The sequence below is a fragment of the Notolepis coatsorum genome (genome assembly GCF_963971535.1).
Source record: "Notolepis coatsorum genome assembly, chromosome: 8".
Lineage (NCBI taxonomy): Eukaryota > Metazoa > Chordata > Actinopteri > Aulopiformes > Paralepididae > Notolepis > Notolepis coatsorum.
This window is the reverse complement of record NC_140172.1, coordinates 121,201,311-121,224,597: the sequence shown is the minus strand read 5'-3', so window position 1 is coordinate 121,224,597 and position 23,287 is coordinate 121,201,311. Positions and strand designations below refer to the sequence as shown.

The following is a 23,287-nucleotide window of genomic DNA, read 5'->3' as shown; positions in this document are numbered from 1 at the left end:
ACCATAGCCCTATATGAATACAAATAACACCTGCCCAGAGAAGATACAATATAATCCACAGAAGGTACATATACACAGTAAATTTCACTGAGTAAATTTTACTCAAACTGAGTAAAACTTTACTCACTTGGGCTCAAATTGACTCAGTTTGAGTACAATTTACTGTGTATAAGCATTTTATTTTTTAGATGCTTATAATAACTAAATAATGCTGTTTGTTCTGTGGCAAAAGAAAACAAAACAGGGTGAAATGTTTAAAATAACCCATTTATGCTAAAGCAATCAGCGAATTTTGTGAGCAACTTCAATGAACATTTGATAAAAATAAATGAAAAGTTTAGTTCATATTAGGCTTCATAAAAAGAGTGCAGAGAAAAGCATGTTGTAAATTGGATAGCAATAGAGTGGCTAAAAGAGCTGCTGATAATAGACTGTCTGGGCTGACTGTATGCGTAGGGGCTATATGCTAATATGCTATTAGGATCTCCATTTTCACAGATAATAAATAATCTTCATATGATTTGGTCCTATAACATGTGTACTATTCAAGAAATTTTTAGATTAGTCAAATTTATTGTCATCGTACAGCACAACAAAAGGAAGTTGGCATCTAACCAGAGTGCAAGGTATAGTAAAGTGCATAACAATATAGTGTAACAAGGACAAGTGGTCAACAGGATTCAGAGATGATCGATTATGGCATTCGTGGTACCCCCTTGTGGTCAATCTTTTAATATTTTTGAACAGTCATGGAGTTATAGCCAATTTTGTACGCCCTATATGGTTATTGAAACTCTAACAAGTAACCATGTTTAGAGACCATGTCCGGTTGTACAAGATATTTAAAAAATATAAAAAGAAAACACCAACTGAATCAAGTAAAATTAAAGGATGTTTTATTTTCAAATTCGTATGTTCAACAATATGCTAATGATGAAAATGTAACAACCAATTAAACTTTTTTGTTGTTAACCTATAAAGTTACAAAGACACAAAGCAAATATACAGTGTTTTTTAAATGCAATTTTTTTTGCACAACTTAAACTGCAACATAAAAAAAACAAAGGTGTTAGGATATGTGACACATCCAATGACAACAATATCTTTTTTCTTTTTTTTTCATTCGACCGGTTCCCCTTTAAAGCTTTTTAAAATCTAGTTAGCTAAATGTTAAGTTTCATTTAAGACCGTCAGCTGTACAGAGTAAGTTTGACAAAAAAATATATACTTTTGTACAAAAGGATCACAGGATACAATATGAAGATCTTAAAAAAGGATTGCTTGGGTAGAGCAATTTAGTTAACTTTCTGTCCTATATTTATTCATAATTCAAACATTTCATCCAAACCCTTTCCACAGACAAAATGTTGAAAAAAAAGACCTTTAAAAAGTATCACAATAACATGTGGATTAATACCGTTCACACCTCGCTATGGGGTTTATGCACCTTGTCCACAAAAACATTACAAAGAAGAAAAAAAAAAACAGCATAACAACTGGCCAGCTAATATGAAACTCGTACATTTGTAAAAAGAATGTCAGATGCAAAGCATTCTCAGGTTGAACTGATCACGTATGCCTGTGAACCACCACTAGGGGCAGAGCGGCTAAATGTGAGCGAACGATGAAACGAGTGAGTTAGAGACACTGCCGGTTATAGAGCTTTCGCATCTAAAAAAGGAGAAGGAAAAACGACTCATTAACACTAGAATGTCTATTTCTTCTTCTTCTTCTTCTTTGGTGGCCCTTGATCCGAGTCACTGCTACTTCCTGAGTCAGAGCTTTCCGATGACGAGGAGGAGGAAGAGGAGGAGGAAGAGGAGGAGCTGTTGTCGTCGCTGTCGCTGCTGCTGTCGTCCGAGGAGGAGCTGGAGGAGTCGCTGCTGTCGGACGACGAGTCGCCAGAGGAGTCCGAGTCGCTGCTGCTGTCGCTGGAGTCTTTAGACCTGAGGGCAGAACACGAGAGATACCAGGCGTCACGTTGGTGGGATTCTTTGCTTTGATTTCAACGTTCGAACATGGCCACCGGTGATGTCATTGGGGACATTGAATCCTTGTGTTGTGTTAATTACAGATGGAAAAATAGCATGAATAAATTGTCTCATAGGGGCTGCTACCTTGTGTAGCTTTAAATAACACAGCACAAGGATTCAATGTCCCCTATGACATCACTGGTGGCCAACTAATTTACTCTCAAACTAAATGAATGTGTGCAAAAACGTAGAGTTAGAGGCTTAGAGTTTTTGGACGTGTGTGAGATTATGTGCAAAATAAAACAGCTTTGTTTCGTTTTTTTTCGTGATGTGCCCCTTTAAAAGAGGTACTAATGCGTAGTAAGAAAGATTCAATTATATGAAATAACGTCGCCTGGGAAGACTCCCAAGTTCATCTCAGTGAGTGAATGTTCATTTCACAGGCTGTGATATGTCAGACGGAGACCAGCAATGGCATTCTCTATTATGTGCAGGCAGGCAGTAAGATGCTATGAGGGTTAGGGTTGGGTACTGAACCCGGTACTTTTAAGGGTACAGACCGAATTACTACCGAGTACCGATTCACGCTAGATCAATCAGTACCTTTACACATTTAGTATAAGAGTGTAATATGCTAGACAAGAGGGAGCCTTTTCCACAAATATATATATATTACTGTCCCGTCACTTGGATCTTTGGAAAGACCAGACGAGGAGTTTGATAATATTTACTGAGGATGGCCAAATAATGTTGATATTTAAACATTTAAAAACACAATACATGATCATGCGATTTAGTTTGTGTGGTGTGTTACAACAATAAATAGCTAAATGTTCTGAATAAATAACAATGATGAAATTGAGAAGTTTGGACTTGTTTTTTACAACTTTTTACAAATGAAAAACGTTTGTTATTACAGAGTTATGTACAGAAAAAAGGTACAGCTGGGTACCGATACCGAATTCCAGGAACTGGTAATAAGGCTGTCCCCGAAGCCTGTTTTTGGGATTCGAACTTCGTCAGGGTTTTTCCGAACGGACGTTCGAACCTTCGTTTTTAATTCAAAAAAATTATAAAAATAAAAAGATTATAAATCATTTAAATTTTTTATAAATATCCTCAAACTAAATCCTCAATTTGAATAAAGTAATTAATCTGATTAAATTAGTTTTTTCTTTAACACAATGGGGACGAACAACGGAGATCTCCGTGTTTCGATTCCACCCGTTGTTGACAGAAGCACGGATAAATCCATGGCAAGTTGTTATTGCTTTTATTCCATTTTAATAACCTATTCAAGGTCGCCGAGCGGCACTGCAGATGTACCCTACTCTTTTGAATTCGACAAAGTGCAATACCGGCCAGATCCTCTTAGGGGCGCTATCGCAATAATGCAGTGTTCCCTGTGGCCGAACGGTGGACTCTATTTTTTGACTTTCAATGGAGTTTTATGTTAGTTCAATTCTGGATCTGCAGCCTGTAGCTTGGATTACGTTTTGCATCGCAGATTTCACCATGCAATAAAGGGGATTTATCATCAGCCAATGGACACATCGATCTACCAGATGGCGATCGATAACGGGGAAATGCTCGGGGGGATCCCACCGGACCACGGTAAGATCTTTTTCACGTACATCCCGATCGGGCCTTGTTTTGATAGCCATCCAGGCGTTCGGCCTATGAGGCTAACGCGGTTATTGGTAATCAATAATCAGAAATGACGTCCCCCGCCCCCCCCCCCCCCTTTCATGCATACATGCGTGAGGATCGTGCCGATCATATGCAGTTTGAGTTTTAACTGGAGCGTATCTATAACCGAAATGCCATTGGATTTAACGTTATTAGCAAGACCAGCCGCATTTCATAGTATACCTATATGCCGTGACAATTAAAACTCTTGACTTGACTTGACTTGACTATTAGCCCATTATCTCTGCTTCCAGGAAATATACTAGACCAAATCCGGTATAATGCTTATATGCACGGCGCTATAAAATGAGAATGTATTGATGAATTTTTTTTAAGCCATTTTGAAGGGACGGTTTATGGTCTCAATTCACAATGAGAATGGACAGATAGCAATACTATAAAGTATAGATTTAGCTCTACAAACAGCCCCACGTCAAAAAATAAAGAATTCAAATGTTGATTTAGAATTCGAATGCCAACGTAGGTCCGAACGTTCAAACGTTTGGGCTCAGCCCTAACTGGTACCGGTTCAAATATGAACGGTATCCAACCCTAATGAGGATTGTACCTTTTTACATTTTAGGCATCAACTCATCTCGTGTTTCATTGCCAACGGTTGAGCGCCAAAAGAGAGTTCAAATTTTTTGATCCTTTGATATTTTTCCTTTGATCCCCATTCTAAACACTCACTCGGAGCTGCCTGTGTCTCCCGCTGCCTACGTTAAAATTGCAATGGTGATCGAATCCCACCAGGTGGCAGTATCGCCTACCTTTTGAACTGGGTATGGTCTCTTGTCTTTTTCTCTCTGCTTTTTTTGGCTGCAGGAACTCCTACCCCTCAGAGGGAATCAGGACATAGCAATCGGTTGGAGATTTGATGCCTCAAACCTATTGTTTCGAGGTAAAATGACCCCCCCCCCCCCTTTGATGATTTTGTGAAGAAACATATATATATGGTATATACCTTTGATTTGGAAATATTTGGAGTTTCAGGCGAGCAACCCGAACGATTTGGGCATAATGCATATAACACGTCATATCTTGCGATCTAGAAAAAAAAAGACTGGATTATTTTGGAAAGGGGCGATGTTTAGCATGGAATAGCGCAGGGGTTCCCAAAGTTTTCAGGCCGCAACCCCCGAAATAACGGTGTCAGAGAGCCGCTGACCACTGCCCCCACCCCCACCGGTGTATGCTTTCAGTTTCACTTCTAGAGTAGATTTGACTTCATGTGAGGAAGAGAAAAAAGACTCTAGAGAAGAGATGACATGTTACACAACAATGGCAGCAGATTTATCAATATTTTGGATGTAAACATAGCAGCAGCTCGACAGGGGAGGAGCTCAGCAAAAGTACGTTGTGAATTTTATGATCAGCTGTGAGTGAAAGTCGCGCGGAAGAAAGTTGGTGTGTGTTATTTGGCGAACAAGAAAATTATTAACATTCAGTAATGACCCTGCTGTGTTACAAACATATTGTGGCAGATATCATTCCCCGTCCCAAGGCTACGTGAAGGAAGGGATATACTACTGCCACGGGCAGAGGAGAGTTAGGCCATGTCCACACGTATCTGGATCTTTTGCAAAACGGATATTTTCAGGCTCCGTTTAAAAACAAATCCTCGTCCACACGACAGCGAAAAAAAACTCGATCCAGACGCAAACGCATATAAATTGCTCCAACAAGCATGCTGGGCCAGTAGGTGGCGATAAGCGACATCTCAAATACCATAGCGGTACAGAGCAGACTGGACGATTGAGAAACGATAGGAATTGTCCATTGGTTCCTCCAGCCCACGTGACCATTCCTATGATCCTATCATATCCATTGGCTATATTGACATGCATACATAGATGATAAATAGATAGATATAGCGGAGGATTAGATGCAGTCCAGAGGAAACAACCAATCTAGATATGTCATGATTTCATGCTTTACTTTTGCGCACTGCCATTGGGCGACGAGGAGATAATGTAAATGAGATCACAATCTCCCGAATATGAAACAAAATATGGCGAGTCCTTATCACAAACTGTTCCAAAGATATTTAATGTTTTGCTAAACATGTCTAGTGTTGCGCCGGGCTTTAGACCAAATAGCAAATTCTAAATTGAGTTAATAGACGCCAGACAGAAGAACATCTGCACCTGATGCGCTGATGTTGTGGATAGTTGAGGATGTTGGCATTACGTGTGACTCTGAGTGGTCTTCTGTCTTCTGTCTATTAAATTTAGAATGCAGTTTGGCTTTTAACTGAAGCCGGGCGCAACACTAGAAATATCTTTGGAACAGTTTGTGATAAGGACTCGCCTTATTTTGTTGCGGAATCGGGATATTGTGTGATCTCAACATTGACATTGTATCTCTCCGGCGAGAAATAAGCGGACAACGAAAAGAACGTCACTCGCCACTTAAATAAATCAAACACGTGTATTTAACAACCTCAAAAACGTTCGAAACACGGTTTATATTAACTTAATAAATAAACAAAAACGAAAAGTCTACTTATGTCAACGAAAATTTCCAGTAGGCCTAACTAAATAACAGATACATCTCCGTTACACGCAAGCAGCGTCTGATGGCCGAATCAGTCAGATGGCACTGAAGTAGATATACAGTACTACTGTTACATCCAGACATTTATGATACAAGATATACAAATATACAGTACTACTTAAGAGGCAGAGATCAATAAAAGAAAATATATACATTCGAGGGGGAAGAAACTGTACATGGTATTTGTTGTGAAGGATCAGATTAAACCGAATATGTATATTTATTTATATATATATATTTAATTGTATTTGTATATCGTTTGATATCCCCTGTATATTCCTTGTACAATATGCATTGAATATCCCCGTTTCTACTAAACAGCCCATAATAGTTTCATTCTACCATTGGACGAGAACCTGGCGCCAGGTTGCCATACCCCTAGGTTCAAGTTCAATCGTGCCGCCTAACATGTCGAGGCAGCCCCCGGTTCCGCGCAGTAATATGCCGGGCGAAATACGTGTGGTACTATTTGTTCATAGCGCATATATATATGGCGCTCGTAAAGTAGAACTTTTTTTAGTCCAGTTCTTTACCCTCCAACAGAGTGACAGACGCAAAAGCCTCCCCACGAAGCACGTGCGGTGTAGTAGGGCCTACTTGGCCCAGAATAGGCATTGAGATATCGTGTAGATTAATAGTTGAATGGTCATAGTTTGGCACCATACCGTCGAGTTGGACGTATTCTATTAAGCTAATAATAGTCTATTTATGTATGGTGCATCGTTCGGTTCGAGTTCTACAGTTATCAGTACCCCCATTGTTCCTGACGTTATCTGGACGCTTATCCAGGCTGGTCAGACCCCTAGTGGTGATTGCATCCGAGGAGCTCCGGGTCAAGAGCGACTGGACCTGTATATTGGATTACTCTACCCGACGACGGCGAGCCTTCCACGGCTCTTGGATTATGCTTTGTGTGCTTTGGTTATTCCCTGGATAAAGGCCAACACTGTCGAGTGTTGGAATTACCCCCCGGAGAGGACTACAGGTGAGGCGGCGCTCTACACGTGAGGTCGCACCACGTCTCTCCGTTGTGGACCGGCAGATACCGTTCCACAGAGGGTCCAGCTGTATTCGTCTGCGGCCCGAGGTTCTGTGGGCACTGGGTCTAAGACTTTGGATTCTCCCAAGACACCGTCGGCCAGATGGGATACCGCCAGCGACTTCTCTAACCCCCCCCTCCTACTGTCTTACAACCAGCGGGACCCCCCCCCCCCCTTAGTGTATCCAGCTATAATCATTTAAGTACTATCGCTATCGTTTCCTAAATATTCCAGGTTGTATACTTACTCCCTGCGCAACCAGAGATTGGACATTCAATGTTGATTTACCTACGAATACTCATTTGCCATAAAAGTGCATACTCAACATTTCAAATCATAAATGTAATTAAGTGAATGTTGTATACACCCTTTGCTGTATTAAATATTCGATTTGGTCCATTTGTGTTGGTTCGTTTCATCAGGTGGGAAAGTGTTCATCATACTTATATCTTGTACTGGGTGGCCAGAAGTTAAAGTACATGAGGTAGTGGTATTAAATATCATATCTAACAATACAGTCAGGGAATTGTACCCCTCAGCTACAGTATTTCATTCTGCCATTTCAGCACCAGGCGCTGTCCATCGTTATTACCTCCATGCGCTTCAAGGCTGTACGGGCGCCTATTGCCATAGAACAACAGTCTGAGCATGCGTAGTGAGCTGTGACGTCATCGTTTATCTAGACTATGCGTTTACTGTGGCTACACGGATCCACTGAACCGATATTTTGGAAAATCTTCATTTTAAAATGTGTTTATGAAAGTCTCCGTTTATGTTTCTGAAAACACCGTTTACGTGTGGATGAAAGGCCCAAACGTGGAAGAAAATGTGCGTTTTGCAAAATATCTGGATTCGTGTGGACATGGTTAATTATGGAGCTTGTGAGGTGAGAGGTAGTTGTGAGGAGAGGTGAAGCGAGGTGTTCGTGGTACTGGACCCTGGACTGGCTGAGATACCGGAAGACAAACCCTGAGTATTGAACAATCCCTTTTTGTATGAGAGCCTGATACGCGTTTTGAACCTGGACTGTTATTCGACCACTCTATTGCCTATCGGACTTGTTTGCTAAATAATCAATAATATTCTTATTTATTGAAACTGTGATTGTGTGGAACTTGGATTTGTTTGTTTTGAACGTGAACACCACCACCACGTCAAAATATTTTGGGAAGGGGTGAATTTTAAGTTTTGAATAAAATTCTGCACGCAAAAAAAAGTTCTGCATGTGCGTTCAGTTAGTGGTTTTTAACGTACCGTTGCTTTAGTTCGGTAGATAGCGCGTACTGAACCTAAGGTCCAGTACTGAAACGGTTCGGTACGGATACATGTACCGTTATGTATGTGTGTGTGTGTCTCACTTTTTCTTCTTCTTTGTTTTCTTCTCACTGGGACCGTCTTTGCCTTGTCTGGAAAAATAAAAGAAATAATAAAAAAAGAGCTTCAGTGAAAACATTCTGTTTGACATTTCTGGAGACGTACTGAACAGCAGACCAGGAATCCTGGCTCCTGAAAGCCTACGAGAATGGCTGACATACAGACACACATACATGTATATAAGAGGAGACGAGTGGTAGTGAGGAGGAGAAGAGGAGAGGGAGCAGTAGTGCCAGATTCAAAACAGGTTCTCCTATTATGATGATGTCATCAGAGGATTTACTGGCTCCCGGACAGCTTAACTGTTAGCGAGCATTGGCAGAACACAGTCTGCTCGTCGTGGATTTGTGGGCCTGCCTGGTGAGCAGGACGTGAGGCATTTCTACTGTTGTTCCTCCAGTCTCCTGTCAGAAGGTTTATAGACCCTTTCATAAACAATTCTATTTTCGGGGGCCGTGAGTTTATTTCCTGTTGTAGTGTTGGCTCGTTGTACCGTAGCGGACAGGAAATACACTAAAAACATTTTCCCCAGCGACTGAATTCTGAAAAGATTTATATAAAATAAAAGACCAGGCATGAACTGGTACCACATTTTCACTGCAGTTAGTGATTCCGAGCCGACACAGAGTACTGATGCATTAGTTTAACAGGACAGTATAGATTTAGTTTAAAGGGACAGTATAGATTTGGTTTAACAGGGCAGTATAGATTTAGTTTAAAGGGACAGTATAGATTTGGTTTAACAGGGCAGTATAGATTTTGTTTAACAGGAAAGTATACATTTTGTTTACAGGAAAATATAGATTTTGTTTAACAGGACAGTATAGATTTAGTTTAAAGGGACAGTATATATTTAGTTTAACAGGACAGTATAGATTTAGTTTAACATAGCAGTATAGATTTAGTTTCACTGAACAGTATAGATTTAGTTTAACAGAACCGTATAGATTTAGTTTTACTGAACAGCATAGATTTTGTTTAACAGAACAGTATAGAGACCATTAGTTTGGGGTCATTGGACAGAAATCACAAGATGTAATCAATTTTCCACCATTAACACAGTCCCGGCCAACCACGTATATATACGTTATTGGGAGCCAGCGGTTGACGGCCAAAAGCGTATATATAAGTTTTTGACTCGTTTTCCCTTTTATTCGATTTTAATACCCTATGTCAGGGAGCTGTATTTTGCATGTAAAAGGCATACCGGGACTCCGAAGGTGCAGTACCAGCCAGATCCTGCTAGTAGCGCTGTATCGAGAATGCAGTTCCAGACCGGGTGCCACACTGAAAACGCTCCGGGCGCTCTTTTCTACTAACCTGAACCTAGGTCGCATTGAATAGTTTTCGGGACCCCCGATTCATTATGCTGTGGTGGGTTATGTCGTCGAACAAATGGACATAGGATATATATATTTTTTTTAACACTTTGACTGCCATGAAACGTCTTTTCACGTCATTGCTGGCCATGCTCAAGTTGCCGGGGGACGCTGTACAGCGTCCTTATATCAATATTTCAAAAATCCGCGATCGGATTCATATGTCCCCTCCGCTGGCCTGAGATCCACCAGCAGGACCCACTGAGCTCTCTGGCGGTTCAGGAGCGCCATCTGGTGGCCGATCGGCACAATCGCCAAACAGGATGTTGAATAGAGGTTGTCATGACGACCGTAGTACTTCCGGGCGCTCGCTATAGTTCATGGGACTCTGGCTCGTCACGCTACACGGTGATCGATTGGCAATAACTCGATAAACAACATGATTTGGACGTATATACCATTATACAAGCTGGAGATGGACCGGGTAAAAATATATCCCATAATGATACGATTTCTACTCGACGATGATCGCCCAACGGCGCGCGGAGACTGGGGTGAGTTTCAGCGTGTAACGTTACCGTCTGCGATACTAACTGCTATTATCAACATTTGACCCACATTAGATGATTGGTATAACGCTGCCCACGGAATTATAAACGCCCCCTCGCCCATCCGGTCAACATCAGATGACGTGTAGTAACTTCTAGAAGTACGTCTAGTTGGAATTTTTTATATCGCGCTGATTGCCATCAAACTGTATTTCATCATCAATATAATGCATTTGGGGCTATATATCACGTTCTGGAGAAAGCTGCAGAAAGAGATGAAAACATACTTATACATTAGACCATACTTTACTATGAATATGTGAATGAAAAAGTTTAACGTTGCTACACAATGAACAATACATATAGGACTTTGAATGGGCCCTAATAATGGCAATGTAGCAATAGAATTTAAAAAGTTATAGCCCTGCAAAGAAGGGGACTTTCTCCATAGACAAATAGCGCTGGCAATCTATGGTATATCATGAATTTAACCTTAGGCAACCAAAGTGTTAATATTTTTATTGTTTTTTTTCTTCCTTTTTACACAAACGACAAAAAGACAGTGAAATTGAAAGAATGACTTTGAAATACGAAAAAATAATAATAAGTATAATAAAATTAAAAATAAACTGAGCCCTCCCAGTAACCCACCCCCCTAAGTCCGGACACGTAAAGAACATGTGACTAAGATCGCATGGTGTATTATAACACCTGCTGCATTTATCCTCCACCTCCGGGTATATCTCAGAGAGCCTGGATTTGGAGAAATGAACTCTATGCAGTACTTTGAGTTGTATGAGGCTGAGACGAGCACAGGGCGTAGTGGTGTGTATTCTCTCTATGGCCTCATCCCACCAGTAATTAATCACTTTATTCAAATTGAGCATTTAGTAAAAAAATTTAAATTAAATCCTTTTTTGTATTTTTATATAAAGTAAAAAAAAATTGTAGACATTCTAAGCTTCACTCGAATACTTCAATCGAAGCTTCGAATGTTAAAAAATGACATTCGGTACAGCCCTATTGACAGCTATGACCTTACCTGCTACACTTAGGGTACCTAGCTAGATAAACCCAACTTCCTTTATACTTACCGGTCATACTTAGCTATATAAACATTTAAAATAAATATTTCATGTCAAAAAAAGATTTTTTTACTTCCGTTTTTTTGTGCCCCCCCCCATACTAGCTCTTGCCCCCCCTGTGCCCCCTTGTTTAAAAGTTCCTAGAAACGCCAGCTAACCTGATAACAAGATAAACTTACGTGAAATAGACGCTGCAGTCACACAGGATGGCCTTGTGGGCGTTAAACTCAGTCCTTTTTTCCTCTTCCATGTGGTGATTTTTAAATTGTATCTACAGTATATATTAAAGTTATAGACAAGTAGCCGGAAACAACAAGTGATATCTTCACTTGTCTACTGAGATCCGAGTTCTTCTGAGAGAATTGTTGAATAGATACACAAATGTTCTAGAATGTTTGATTATGACATCATACTGTGACATCACAACGGAACATGTTTGACTTCATTTGAATAATATAAATAATATGTATGATAATGTAATGTAATATTATATATTATAATATAATGCAATATAATAATAAAGTATATTATATTTAGTCAAAACAGAGGATATGGAGAGGGCTTCAGCGTTCTTGTTTTGTTTCAGGTAGGTGCTCTTTAGATTAAATCCGGGGTAGGATTAGTTTATAAAAGAAAGGTTGCGATCCAAGGCAGCTCTACAAATTTTTAAAAAGCCTTTATTTGTTGGCTTACATTATTTAGAAAAATATTTTAAAAACAGACATGTTTCGGCCTACATGGCCTTCTTCAGAACATGACATTCTTTAGAAGTCTTAAAATAAAATACATAAAAAAAAATGATAAACTTTTTCTCCCCATTTTCTATTTTTCTCCCATCCCAATTTCGTATATCCAATTCTTCCCCCCCTTGTCTTGAACGTTGCTAGACTATGCCTCCCACAGGTCGGTTGTAGTGAGGACAGAAGCCTTGCATCACGTGTCCCCTCCGGTACACGAGGAGGCAGCCTGTCGTATCTTTTCACCGCAGCAGCCCGAACTCTCAGTGGCGAGGAGTAATGCGTGGGAGGCTCACGCTGCCCCGTCACTTCCTGCTTCCGTCGCACCGGCATCACCAAACCGACCTGTAGGAGTCGCTGTCCACAACGTCAAATCCCCACCCACCGGCTTTCCCACCCTCTAACACTTGCCAATTGTGTTAGAATGAACGACCGGCCAGCCGGTAGCAACGCCGAGAGCTGGGCTCGAACTCAGCGTCTCCTTCGTTAGAGGCGAGCGCCTTGCCCACTGCGCCAATCAAATAGTTAAAATAATAAAATAGCTAAATTAGATAGTAAACAATAAGAAAGAAAATTATAACAGTAAAATAAGACATTAATAAATAACAAATAAAATTATAAACTACATAAAATAATGATAAAAATTATAATAAAATATTTAAGTAAAAATAATAGAAATAAAGAAAAATAAGACAATAAAATAAAGATAATAATTCATTTAAAAGCTATAGTTTAAAAAGGTACGTTTTGAGCAGTTTATTTAAAGTGCCAACCGAGTCTGCTGTCCTAATGACCTGCAGGAGAGTGTTCCACAGTTTTGGGGTTTTGTAGCAGCTGAAAGCACTGATCACAACATGTTAGGTTACCACTTGTAACTCTGCTGTGGACACTGAGTGAGCACCCGGCACTAGCAGACACGAGGATAAACAGAGGGAGGCTACTGATGCCAGTGGGTGGTAGGGGTGTAAAGGTACACGTATCCATACCCAACCGAACCGTTTCAGTGTGTACCATACCGTACCGAACGGCTGTGTAGTGTACCGAACGAATACAACGGTATGTTAACCACTAACGACCTCCCACCGGGGGCTGTTTTTTTCACAATCTAATATAATTATTATTCTTTCATTTTTTTACAAGTCGATTATTAATTTCAATATAGAATATTCGTTGACAGCGAGTGGCGCAAGCAAAAAGAAAAGAAAAGTGTGACGGTAAATTGAATGGACCACGGCGCCATGCTATCCACTTGGTACTTGTAGTCTCGTGCGATTAAAAACAATGTCCCGTCTTGCGTAGAGTCCATAATCAAACACCAAATCCCATAATCCCTAGCGAACAATATCCCCGCGAGTTGCGAGCCAATGTACAGTGACTGGGTGACTTCGACAAGATGAAGCGCTTTTTTAAGGTATTAAATCCAACAAAAGAAGTACAAGATCAAAACCCCAAACGAGCCCGAGAGGGACCACCGTTAATAGAAACGAGACAAAAGGAGAAGATTAACAAGATGTACAGATATAACGCAGTGGAAAAATGATTTTCCGTGGATATTTTTTAATAAGGAAGCGCAGCTATTATTCTTCCATCACTGGTGCCGGGAGACTCCGGAAAAGATCCGATCAGAGAATCCCTATGTCGCACATGTCCCTATGTGGGTAACAATATCCTAAAAAGGGATAACATTAATAAACACAATACGTCCCATCGACACATTCTTGCCCGGGATGCCTTCAACGCTAAACAAACCCCTGAGCGGGCCACCTAAATATTAAAGGTAACCAACTTGTGTCTAGCCACGCCCAACTTGCGTCTAGCCACGCCCCCGCGGCAGCAGCAGAGCGGAGTGGCAGCTCCGTTGCGGCAGCATTATGTAGCCGTAATCCCCCCTTTTTTCCTATCGAGAACTAGCTCAACTGGCAGCGCTGCCTTGCTGTGGATCCTTCGGTCCGTTGGTGATAAGTTCGATTCCCTTTAATTTTTTTTTTTTTTTTTTTTTTTTTTAAACGTGCATTCTTTCGCCGGTTAAGTTTAGGCATGTTAACTTTAAGCATTGTTTCGGAGTTGGTTAAGGTTAAGGTTAGGCATTGTTTCGGAGTTGGTTATGGTTAGAAGGGTTAAGTTTAGGCACCGTTAAGGAGCTGGTTAAGGTTAGAGTTTGTCTTAGAGAATGGCAATAGACAGCCTATTTCCGCGCTGCAGCGCGAGGCAATAGACAGCCTATTTCCGAGCTGCAGCTCTCTCGCGCTGCCGCGGTCACATTGGCGTAGTGGCCAATCAGAGAAACGCTAAACACAAGTTGGTTGCCGAAAATATTCACGCGAGCGGGCCGGCACCCTCTTGCACTCGCTGAGTAAACAGGCGACCAGAGCGGATGATGCTGATCTCCGTGAGGTAAAGTTTAAGATGAATGTGGCATATTGCATCGCCAAGGAAGAAATGCTGTTCACTAAATTTAAGCCGCTAATTTTACTCTGTAAAAAGAACTCCATCGTATGGCTACTTAAATTCCCCTCCGGGATCAATAAAGTATTAATTATCTATCTATCAATCAATCCATCTATCTATCTAATAACGAGACAATATGCAAATAAGGTAATAATAATTCATTTTATTTATAAAGCACTTTTCATTCATGCAGAGTTCCTTGTACTTCTGATTAATGCAATAGTGTGTGTGTGTGTGTGGATCTGAAAAAGTGGCCAGCAGACATGATGCTGGAACTGTGACACGTGTGCAGTGCACACACACACACACACACACATGCACACACACGAATAATTATAATAATAATACATTTATTTATTTGGTTCCACAAATATGTACAGGTGTTTGTATGCATTATATCTATTTGTTATGTTGGTTTCTAGGTGTTTCTAGGTTGGTTTCTAGCTTTCCCTGTAATCTGAGTCCACACCAGCGCTGCCTGGTCTCGGACTGCTTCATATCGGTTATATGGTTATGTCCTTGTTTTTTTTGTTTTACATTATGGGCAAATAAAGAAAGAATTTGTCTGAAAGCATTTCTTGTTAAAGTTTGGATTTTGTGTGCCCTGTATGCAAGATTCATGTCCCTTGCCAGTCACATACCTATTTAAGTAATGAACTGCACTACTTGTGGTTGTTTTTAGAGATTTTAGAGACGTTTTATACTCGTGCTACAAGATTTTGGCCTGTGCTACAAAACTATCAACCTCTGTAGCACCAGTGCTATGTGCAAAAAAAAGTTAACGTACAGCCCTGTCTACAAGTACAATTAGTTACTGCACACTACATCACCCCTGAGTGGAACATGGAAAGCCAAACTTTCCCCCACTGTACCGAAAACCCGTACCGAACCTTGACTTCAAAACCGAGGTACGTACCGTACCGTGGTTTTTGTGTACCGTTACACCCCTAGGTGGTGATGGTGACATTCGAATTCTAAATCAACATTCGAATTTTTTTATTTTTTATTAAAAATATATATTTTTTTGGTCTATTCAATCTGTTTAAACCAGGGGTCAGCAACCTTTACTATCAAAAGAGCCACTTTTCCCCCCTCCCACAAAATAAAATGCTCAGGGAGCCGCACAACCTATTTACCCTTAAAATGAAGATAAGTGTATAACGTTTTATAGATCCCCCCCAAGCATACCACACATTTAGCATAAAACGCCTGACAATTGCATACCCAAAGTAATTTGTGATTTATTATACTTTATACTTATAGCACACAGTTTGTTGCATTAATGGAATTATAAAGCAACAAAAATAAAAAATAAATACTTTTTATTGCTGTTTTTACCCATTATAACAAAGGGAAACCTCAAACTCTTATGAAGGAGAAAACATACTGGCTGTGTAGACCTATTTTTAAATAAAACACAGAAGAGGAGACAAAACACTGGTGTCTGTAGACCGACTTTGAAATAAAACCCTGAACTATTCAAGTATATTTGAGTCCTTCCCTTATTTGTGTAACATTTATCAAATAAAAAGTAGTCCACTTTGAAAAAAGACTGGTCCATGTGTAGACCTACTTTGAAATAAAACACAGAAAAGGAGAAAAAACACTGGCATCTGTAGACCTACTTTGAAATAAAACCCTGAACTATGCAGCTCTATTTGAGTCCTTCCCTTATTTGTGGAAAATCTATAAAATAAAAAGTAAATTTTTCGTTGTTTGCAAATTTCGCACCACATATCAGGCATACAGGTAAGCCTGCATCGTTAGTCGTGAAAGCAAATTAATCTGTCCACGCTGAATTAAACCCTCTATTTTCCTCAGACTTTCCTTTTTTTTGGATTTATCCATGGTTAGCTTACTGGGGGGTCGGAAACTCAAGATTAGCCACTTGCAGACAGCAGGGACGTACTGTATATACTGTGACGTACTGTATATTTTAGTTGATGAAATATTTTTGTTGACTAAATATTTTAGTTGATGAAATATTTTTCTCATTTCAGTGTCACAGTATGACACCGATCTCCAAAATAAGAGAACAAAAAAGTTTTTTTTTAAAGTAAAAATTTAATATTTTGGCCAGGGAGCTGATTGGCTAAAGAGCCGCATGCGGCTCCGGAGCCGCAGGTTGCCGACCCCTGGTTTAAACCAATGGGGGTTTTCTTCACAGTTGCAGTTAAAGATTAGGCTACTACACTAATATTATACTATAATGGATTATTTATGTTGACGAAACTGATGAGTTATATTCATTAAAGAAAGTGTATTTAATAAAAGAAAAAGACTAATTTAATCAGATAATCACTTTATTCAAATTGAGGATTTAGTTAAAATAATAAAAATACATCAAAGCTTCGAATGTTAAAAAATGACATTCGGTACAGCCCTACAATGTTCATGAGGCAGAATTATTACAATAGCCGATAATACATTTTCCCAATGATAAATCCCTATATGGGTGGACCGCGCAGGAAACTAAAGTGACGTCAGACTACACCTCCCTATAGGCGCTGTTCCGAACAGGTCAGTTGGCAGTGGAAAAAGCAAAACAAAGCAGGAGCACGGATTCCAGCATGGGACGGCAATCGGTACACAAAAATCACGGTACGGTACGTACCTCGGTTTTGAAGTCAAGGTTCGGTACGGGTTTTCGGTACAGTGGGGGAAAGTTTGGCTTTCCATGTTCCACTCAGGGGTGATGTAGTGTGCAGTAACTAATTGTACTTGTAGTGCTGTCAACAAATATTCTATGTTGAAATTAATAATCGACTTGTAAAAAAAGAAATATATATATTATATTAGATTGTGAAAAAAACTGCCCCCGTGGGCAGTCGTTAGTGGTTAACATACCGTTGTATTCGTTCGGTACATTGCCGTTCGATACGGTACGGTACACACTGAAACGGTTCGGTACGGATACGTGTACCTTTACACCCCTAGACGGCAAGGTAGTGGAAAGGCACCATTACAATTGTTACTATTACGCACTATTACACGGTAAGGCAAATATATTTGTCATGTTCGGTGGAAATCAGATCAGGAGATAAACTCATGAGTATTAAACGTTTGGCCCGACAGTGCCGCTAGAAGAAAGGTCATGGGGTCACCAACATCAATAGGATTCTTCCTCTTGGGGCCATGAATGTGCACTGCAAATTTGAGAAGATTCGGATGAAAGCTGCTCAGATACATGAATGTGAAAATGTAACATTTGGCCTGATGGTGGCACTAAAGGAAAGGAGCTGGGATCACCAAAATCAATAGAGTTCATTCTACAGCAGTCGTGAATGTGCACACCAAATATTAGACCAAACTGCCTTGTAGTTCGCAAAATATAGCAGTGGACGGAAAAACGCCTGTTAGTGATAACAATGACTCTAGTCAAGTGACGTCTTTGGCAAGATATGGTGCACTATACATTCCCGGCCTACTTTAACCCTTTCACTGCAACAATACAGAAGGTTAACCCTTTCACAACCACACCACAGAAGGTTAACCCTTTCACTACCACACTACAGAAGGTTAACCTTCTTCTTTTTTTTATCCACTTTTTCTCCTCCTATTTTTCTGTATTTTCTCCCATCCCAATTTAGCCGTTATGCCAATTCCCCCTCCTGGTCGTTGCGCACATGTGCCCCCCACTAGTCGGTCTAGGAAGCCCTGAAGTCTATCACATGCTTCCTCCGATACATAGGAGACAGCCAGCAGCCTCTTTTCACTTGGCAGCGAGGACTCTCATTGGTGAAGTGTAACGCGTGGGAGGTCACACTACTTTCACCATTTCCCTCCCTCGCTGTGCAGGCGCCCTGACCGACCTGTAGGGATGGGTACCTTTCACATTTGAACCGATACCGGTACCTGTGAATCGATACCGGTACCCAACGGTACCTTTTTTTGGTACTTTAGTCTCAAGAAATTTTATTTACCTACCTCAGTCGTGAAAAAGAAAATCCAAACTTCGAATAACTACAATTTTGACAGTTTTCGGCTTGCCATTGCTCCGACTGCTTTGTTGTTGAATCAAGTCAAATCCTAGGTAAGCATATATTGTGCGTGTGAACGTTGACATGATTTTTTTTTTCTTTTTTAATTTTTTAATTTTAAAAAAAATTAAAAAAAAATTAAAAGAATTGGTATCTCACTTGATTCGATACTCGGTAGTACCGACGTGTTTCGGTTCGGTACCTCAAAAGTACCGAATTCAGTACCCATCCCTACAGACCTGTAGTAGTCGCTGTTTACAACGACCAGATTACCACCCACCGGCTTCCCTCCCGCTGACACCGCCAATTGTGCCAGTATGACGACCGGCCAAGCCGGAGGCACCGCTGACAGCCGGATTCGATACCAGTGTCTCTGCGGTGGTAGACAGACGCTTAGTCCGCTGTGCTACCCGGCCGCCCAACCTTCTATAGTGTGGTAGTGAAAGGGTTAACGACTGGCCGACTGATTAAAGATGTCCTACCCGGCAATGTTTGTTTGATTTTCTTCGTTCTCCTTGAGCTTCTTTGTCATCTCAACTGTTCGCGACGGTCTGTGGAGATATTTCCGCTTCCCTGTGCACTCGTAGGTCCAGTGTCCAAATTCCAAGCACTTCTGGCATCGCACATTCTGCTTGTTGGCCTCCCTGTATGTACACACATCAAAAACGTCAGTACTGTGGTGGCGGGGTGTAATTATTTTACGACATTTCTATATCAATTTATTTGCTAATACATGCAACAAGCACATCATCTGACTCCATTGCCTACATGCATAGCGTTACCCCCATACTGTACAACTCTGAACTCTGTTGCCTTACTCAACTTATACCTACCTACTGATTCACTGTCTACCCATATACTCTGTATGATAGCATGTACAATAGTGCTGTATATACCACATATTTACATTTATATCTTTATATTACAGCATGTAATAATAATATATATACCCATTCATTTGTCTGAATATACCTGCATATAACCCCTCTATACACCTGCACATAACGCTTAGCTCTGTATGATAGCTTAGCATGTACTATAATGCTGTATATACCATATATATATATATTTATTCGCACCACATATATACCTATCCTCACCCATCTGTACTTTATAAATAGTCCTCTATTTATATAATACAACTCTGTACACATCTGATTAGCCCTACAGTAGTACAAATTTGTATATTTCGTACCCAGTTTAACCACCTGTACATTGTATATTGCTGTAGCACTTTACTGCTACATTTGCACTCTGGTTGGATGCCAAACTTCTTTTCGTTGTACTGTACTTGTGCTGCATTGACATTGACAATACATTTGAATCTAATCTAATATGCTGCAACCTGCAACCAATTTGACTATAGGAAGCCACCTATAGAAAGTGCAATGTTTATAATCTTGTCTTTAAACTGAGCCATAGATTCACAGACACAAGCCAAATTGTTACTGGAGGACAAGTTAACGTATTGTGCCTGACGCCATGTAGACAGGAAGACAGATCACTGGCTCAAGTTACCCGTAGCAAAATCAAGTACAATGAGTAGGCACATTTGTGACCGTTCCAACGAGATTGCATTTGCAGGTGACCCGCCATGCAAGAATGAGGGTCTCAAATTGCATAGCTCCATTTAAGGAAAAGCCACATTGCTGGGATTATAAACATTGCACTTGACAAACGATCGACTGAATATTGCAGCATGGTAGTGTCATAACAAGGCTAGGCTAACAATGTAATTTCACGTCTTTACATTACATCATGCCCAATTGGCGAGCATTTGTTTTCTGGCCTATGGTATATTATCATTTTATAACATGAGGTTGGGACTACCGGCTACCTGGGTCTATACTTCAGCTTGAGCACTGCAGTCACTAGGTTTCATTTGAAGGTGAATGGGTTAAACAACACAAGTGCACCAACTCCACCAAGTTCAAGGATCCGCCCTTCAAGGTACAACGAGTTATGGTCATTGATGGATTAAACAACACTCTTAAATGTAGTATAATAATAGATAGCCTAATATCTTAAAAATCAGTCAACTTTTGAAGTGCACGGTTCCTAATGTTCCTGATCAAATTGTAATTGGCCCAATGATGTCAACGGCCAGACCTGCTCAGTCTTGGGCGTATGATATAGGCTGCTACTAGCAGGACAGGGGTATGATATAGGCTGCTACTAGCAGGACAGAGGTATGATACAGGCTGCTACTAGCAGGACAGATGTATGATATAGGCTGCTACTAGCAGGACAGAGGTATGATACAGGCTGCTACTAGCAGGACAGATGTATGATACAGGCTGCTACTAGCAGGACAGATGTATGATACAGGCTGCTACTAGCAGGACAGATGTATGATACAGGCTGCTACTAGCAGGACAGAGGTATGATACAGGCTGCTACTAGCAGGACAGATGTATGATATAGGCTGCTACTAGCAGGACAGAGGTATGATACAGGCTGCTACTAGCAGGACAGAGGTATGATACAGGCTGCTACTAGCAGGACAGATGTATGATATAGGCTGCTACTAGCAGGACAGAGGTATGATACAGGCTGCTACTAGCAGGACAGAGGTATGATACAGGCTGCTACTAGCAGGACAGAGGTATGATACAGGCTGCTACTAGCAGGACAGATGTATGATACAGGCTGCTACTAGCAGGACAGAGGTATGATAGGCTGCTACTAGCAGGACAGAGGTATGATATAGGCTGCTACTAGCAGGACAGAGGTATGATACAGGCTGCTACTAGCAGGACAGATGTATGATACAGGCTGATACTAGCAGGACAGAGGTATGATATAGGCTGCTACTAGCAGGACAGAGGTATGATATAGGCTGCTACTAGCAGGACAGAGGCCATGGATGAAAATAATACTGAGGTTCACGCTGAATTGATAGGGAAATGCTATACTCGTCACCAGTAGGCTTAGGCTAACGCTAAGTTCATAACCATAACATTTCTCTTATTGTTTCTTAGCATAAACAGACCTCTTGTGCATGCTGAATCCCCATTAAAGGCATACTGTTTTGATCTGTAGGTAATGGTATACATTAATGATCATCACAAAAGGCTAACGTCCGAGAAGCCCTTTTGAGCACTAGCTAGTAGCTACATGCGTTGACTCAATGCTCGGTATTGGAGTCAGCTATATGGGAGCCACAAAACTAAGTTTATCACAGAACTCCACGTTCATAAGTTAACACTTTGCCAGCAATACAACACTTTAAACGTTACCGCTTAACAGCATATACTTACGCCTGTCTTCGAGCTATGATTCTGTGCATGGGAGTCGCCATGTTGCAATTTACTTTGGTCTTCTTCGTTGGTGCCCCTGCGCCTGTGCACTTCCGGTCGTGTTATGACGAGGATGTCTCCGTTACTATGGAGATGTAAGAGTGTCAAAGAAGAGATACTGCTTTTTGGTCAAAGAAGGTAACTATTAAACGTGATTTGTTATAGGCTACTGTGTTCATCGACTTTAGGTAATTTAACGTTACGAAGGTTTTTATTTTTAATTTTTTCTTTTTTTAAATCTAACGTTATACATCTTAGAGATGGAGAAGATCCCGCCTGAGTTGGAGAGAGAGGATTTGAGGAGAAAAGGTGGGTCACTGGTCAAGACATCTTTCAGAGGTCTAAAAAATGTCATAGACAGAAAAAATGCCATGTCATCTTATGTTTTATTATGAAGTCTGGGGGAAAACGGTTAACGGGAGATACATTTTGACAGCCCTATTAGAAACATTTTCACATTTTTGGCATTGACAAAGATCTGTACATGGCAGTTTTGCAGACACACAGGAACATCTTCCTGTCTCACATTTGCCTTGTTTGTAACCACAGTGGACTACCTGCAACACACTATCAGGGGCCAGATTTGTAGTCATCCAGGTCACTGTTAACTCCCCATCCTCGATATGCCACCCATTGCCAACGGGTGAAGGGGTACACATTATAGCTTTCAATGAATGTCTCATTATAGCTGCTTGGTAATTTGCCCTTTTGCAGTGTTGGTACAATGCGTCACTTGTCGTCGGGGACTCTGGGGCATAGAGAGTTAATAATAATAATAATAAATTCAATTTGTACCGCACTTTACATTTGTGAAAATCTCAAAGTGCTAAAGTTCTATTCCCCCGAGGGCAAGGGTGACCGCAGGTGACCACACTAACCAGCTAAGTGAAAGGGTCAAACACATTAGCAGGTGCTGGTTGACTGCGACAGACTCATCAGTAGTTTATTTGTTTGCTGCAACTGCATAAGTGGTGGCAGTTCTTCTAAGGTCCCAGTAATTGTTGCAGTTGATGTAGTCCTGATCTAGTCCTGACGTTAAAATTAGAATTGCGCAAAACCGGGTAAATTCTAAATGGAGAACTTTTTATTCCTAAATCTACACCAATAGATCTTTCACCCAGAGTGAAAATTGCTTAGTCCCCCAAGGTGGGAACGGGATGAAACGATAACAGGCTTCACCTTATGGTCTAGTTTGACACAATTTGTTCCTAATTCCTTGTATGACATTGTCAGGAGGGT

At 40.7% G+C, this 23,287-nt stretch overlaps 1 protein-coding gene across 1 annotated transcript; it reads right to left on the bottom strand.

Moving 5' to 3' along the window:
• Nucleotides 1–899: 899 nt before the first annotated feature.
• zcchc10 (zinc finger, CCHC domain containing 10) lies at nucleotides 900–22,073 on the bottom strand. The gene is made up of 4 exons (XM_084320152.1): nucleotides 22,010–22,073; nucleotides 19,232–19,393; nucleotides 8,617–8,664; nucleotides 900–1,946 (listed from the first exon to the last, which is right to left on the bottom strand). The coding sequence occupies exons 1-4, from the start codon at nucleotides 22,048–22,050 to the stop codon at nucleotides 1,715–1,717; spliced, it is 483 nt and encodes a 160-aa protein (XP_084176278.1). The 5' UTR covers nucleotides 22,051–22,073; the 3' UTR covers nucleotides 900–1,714.
• Nucleotides 22,074–23,287: the final 1,214 nt, after the last annotated feature.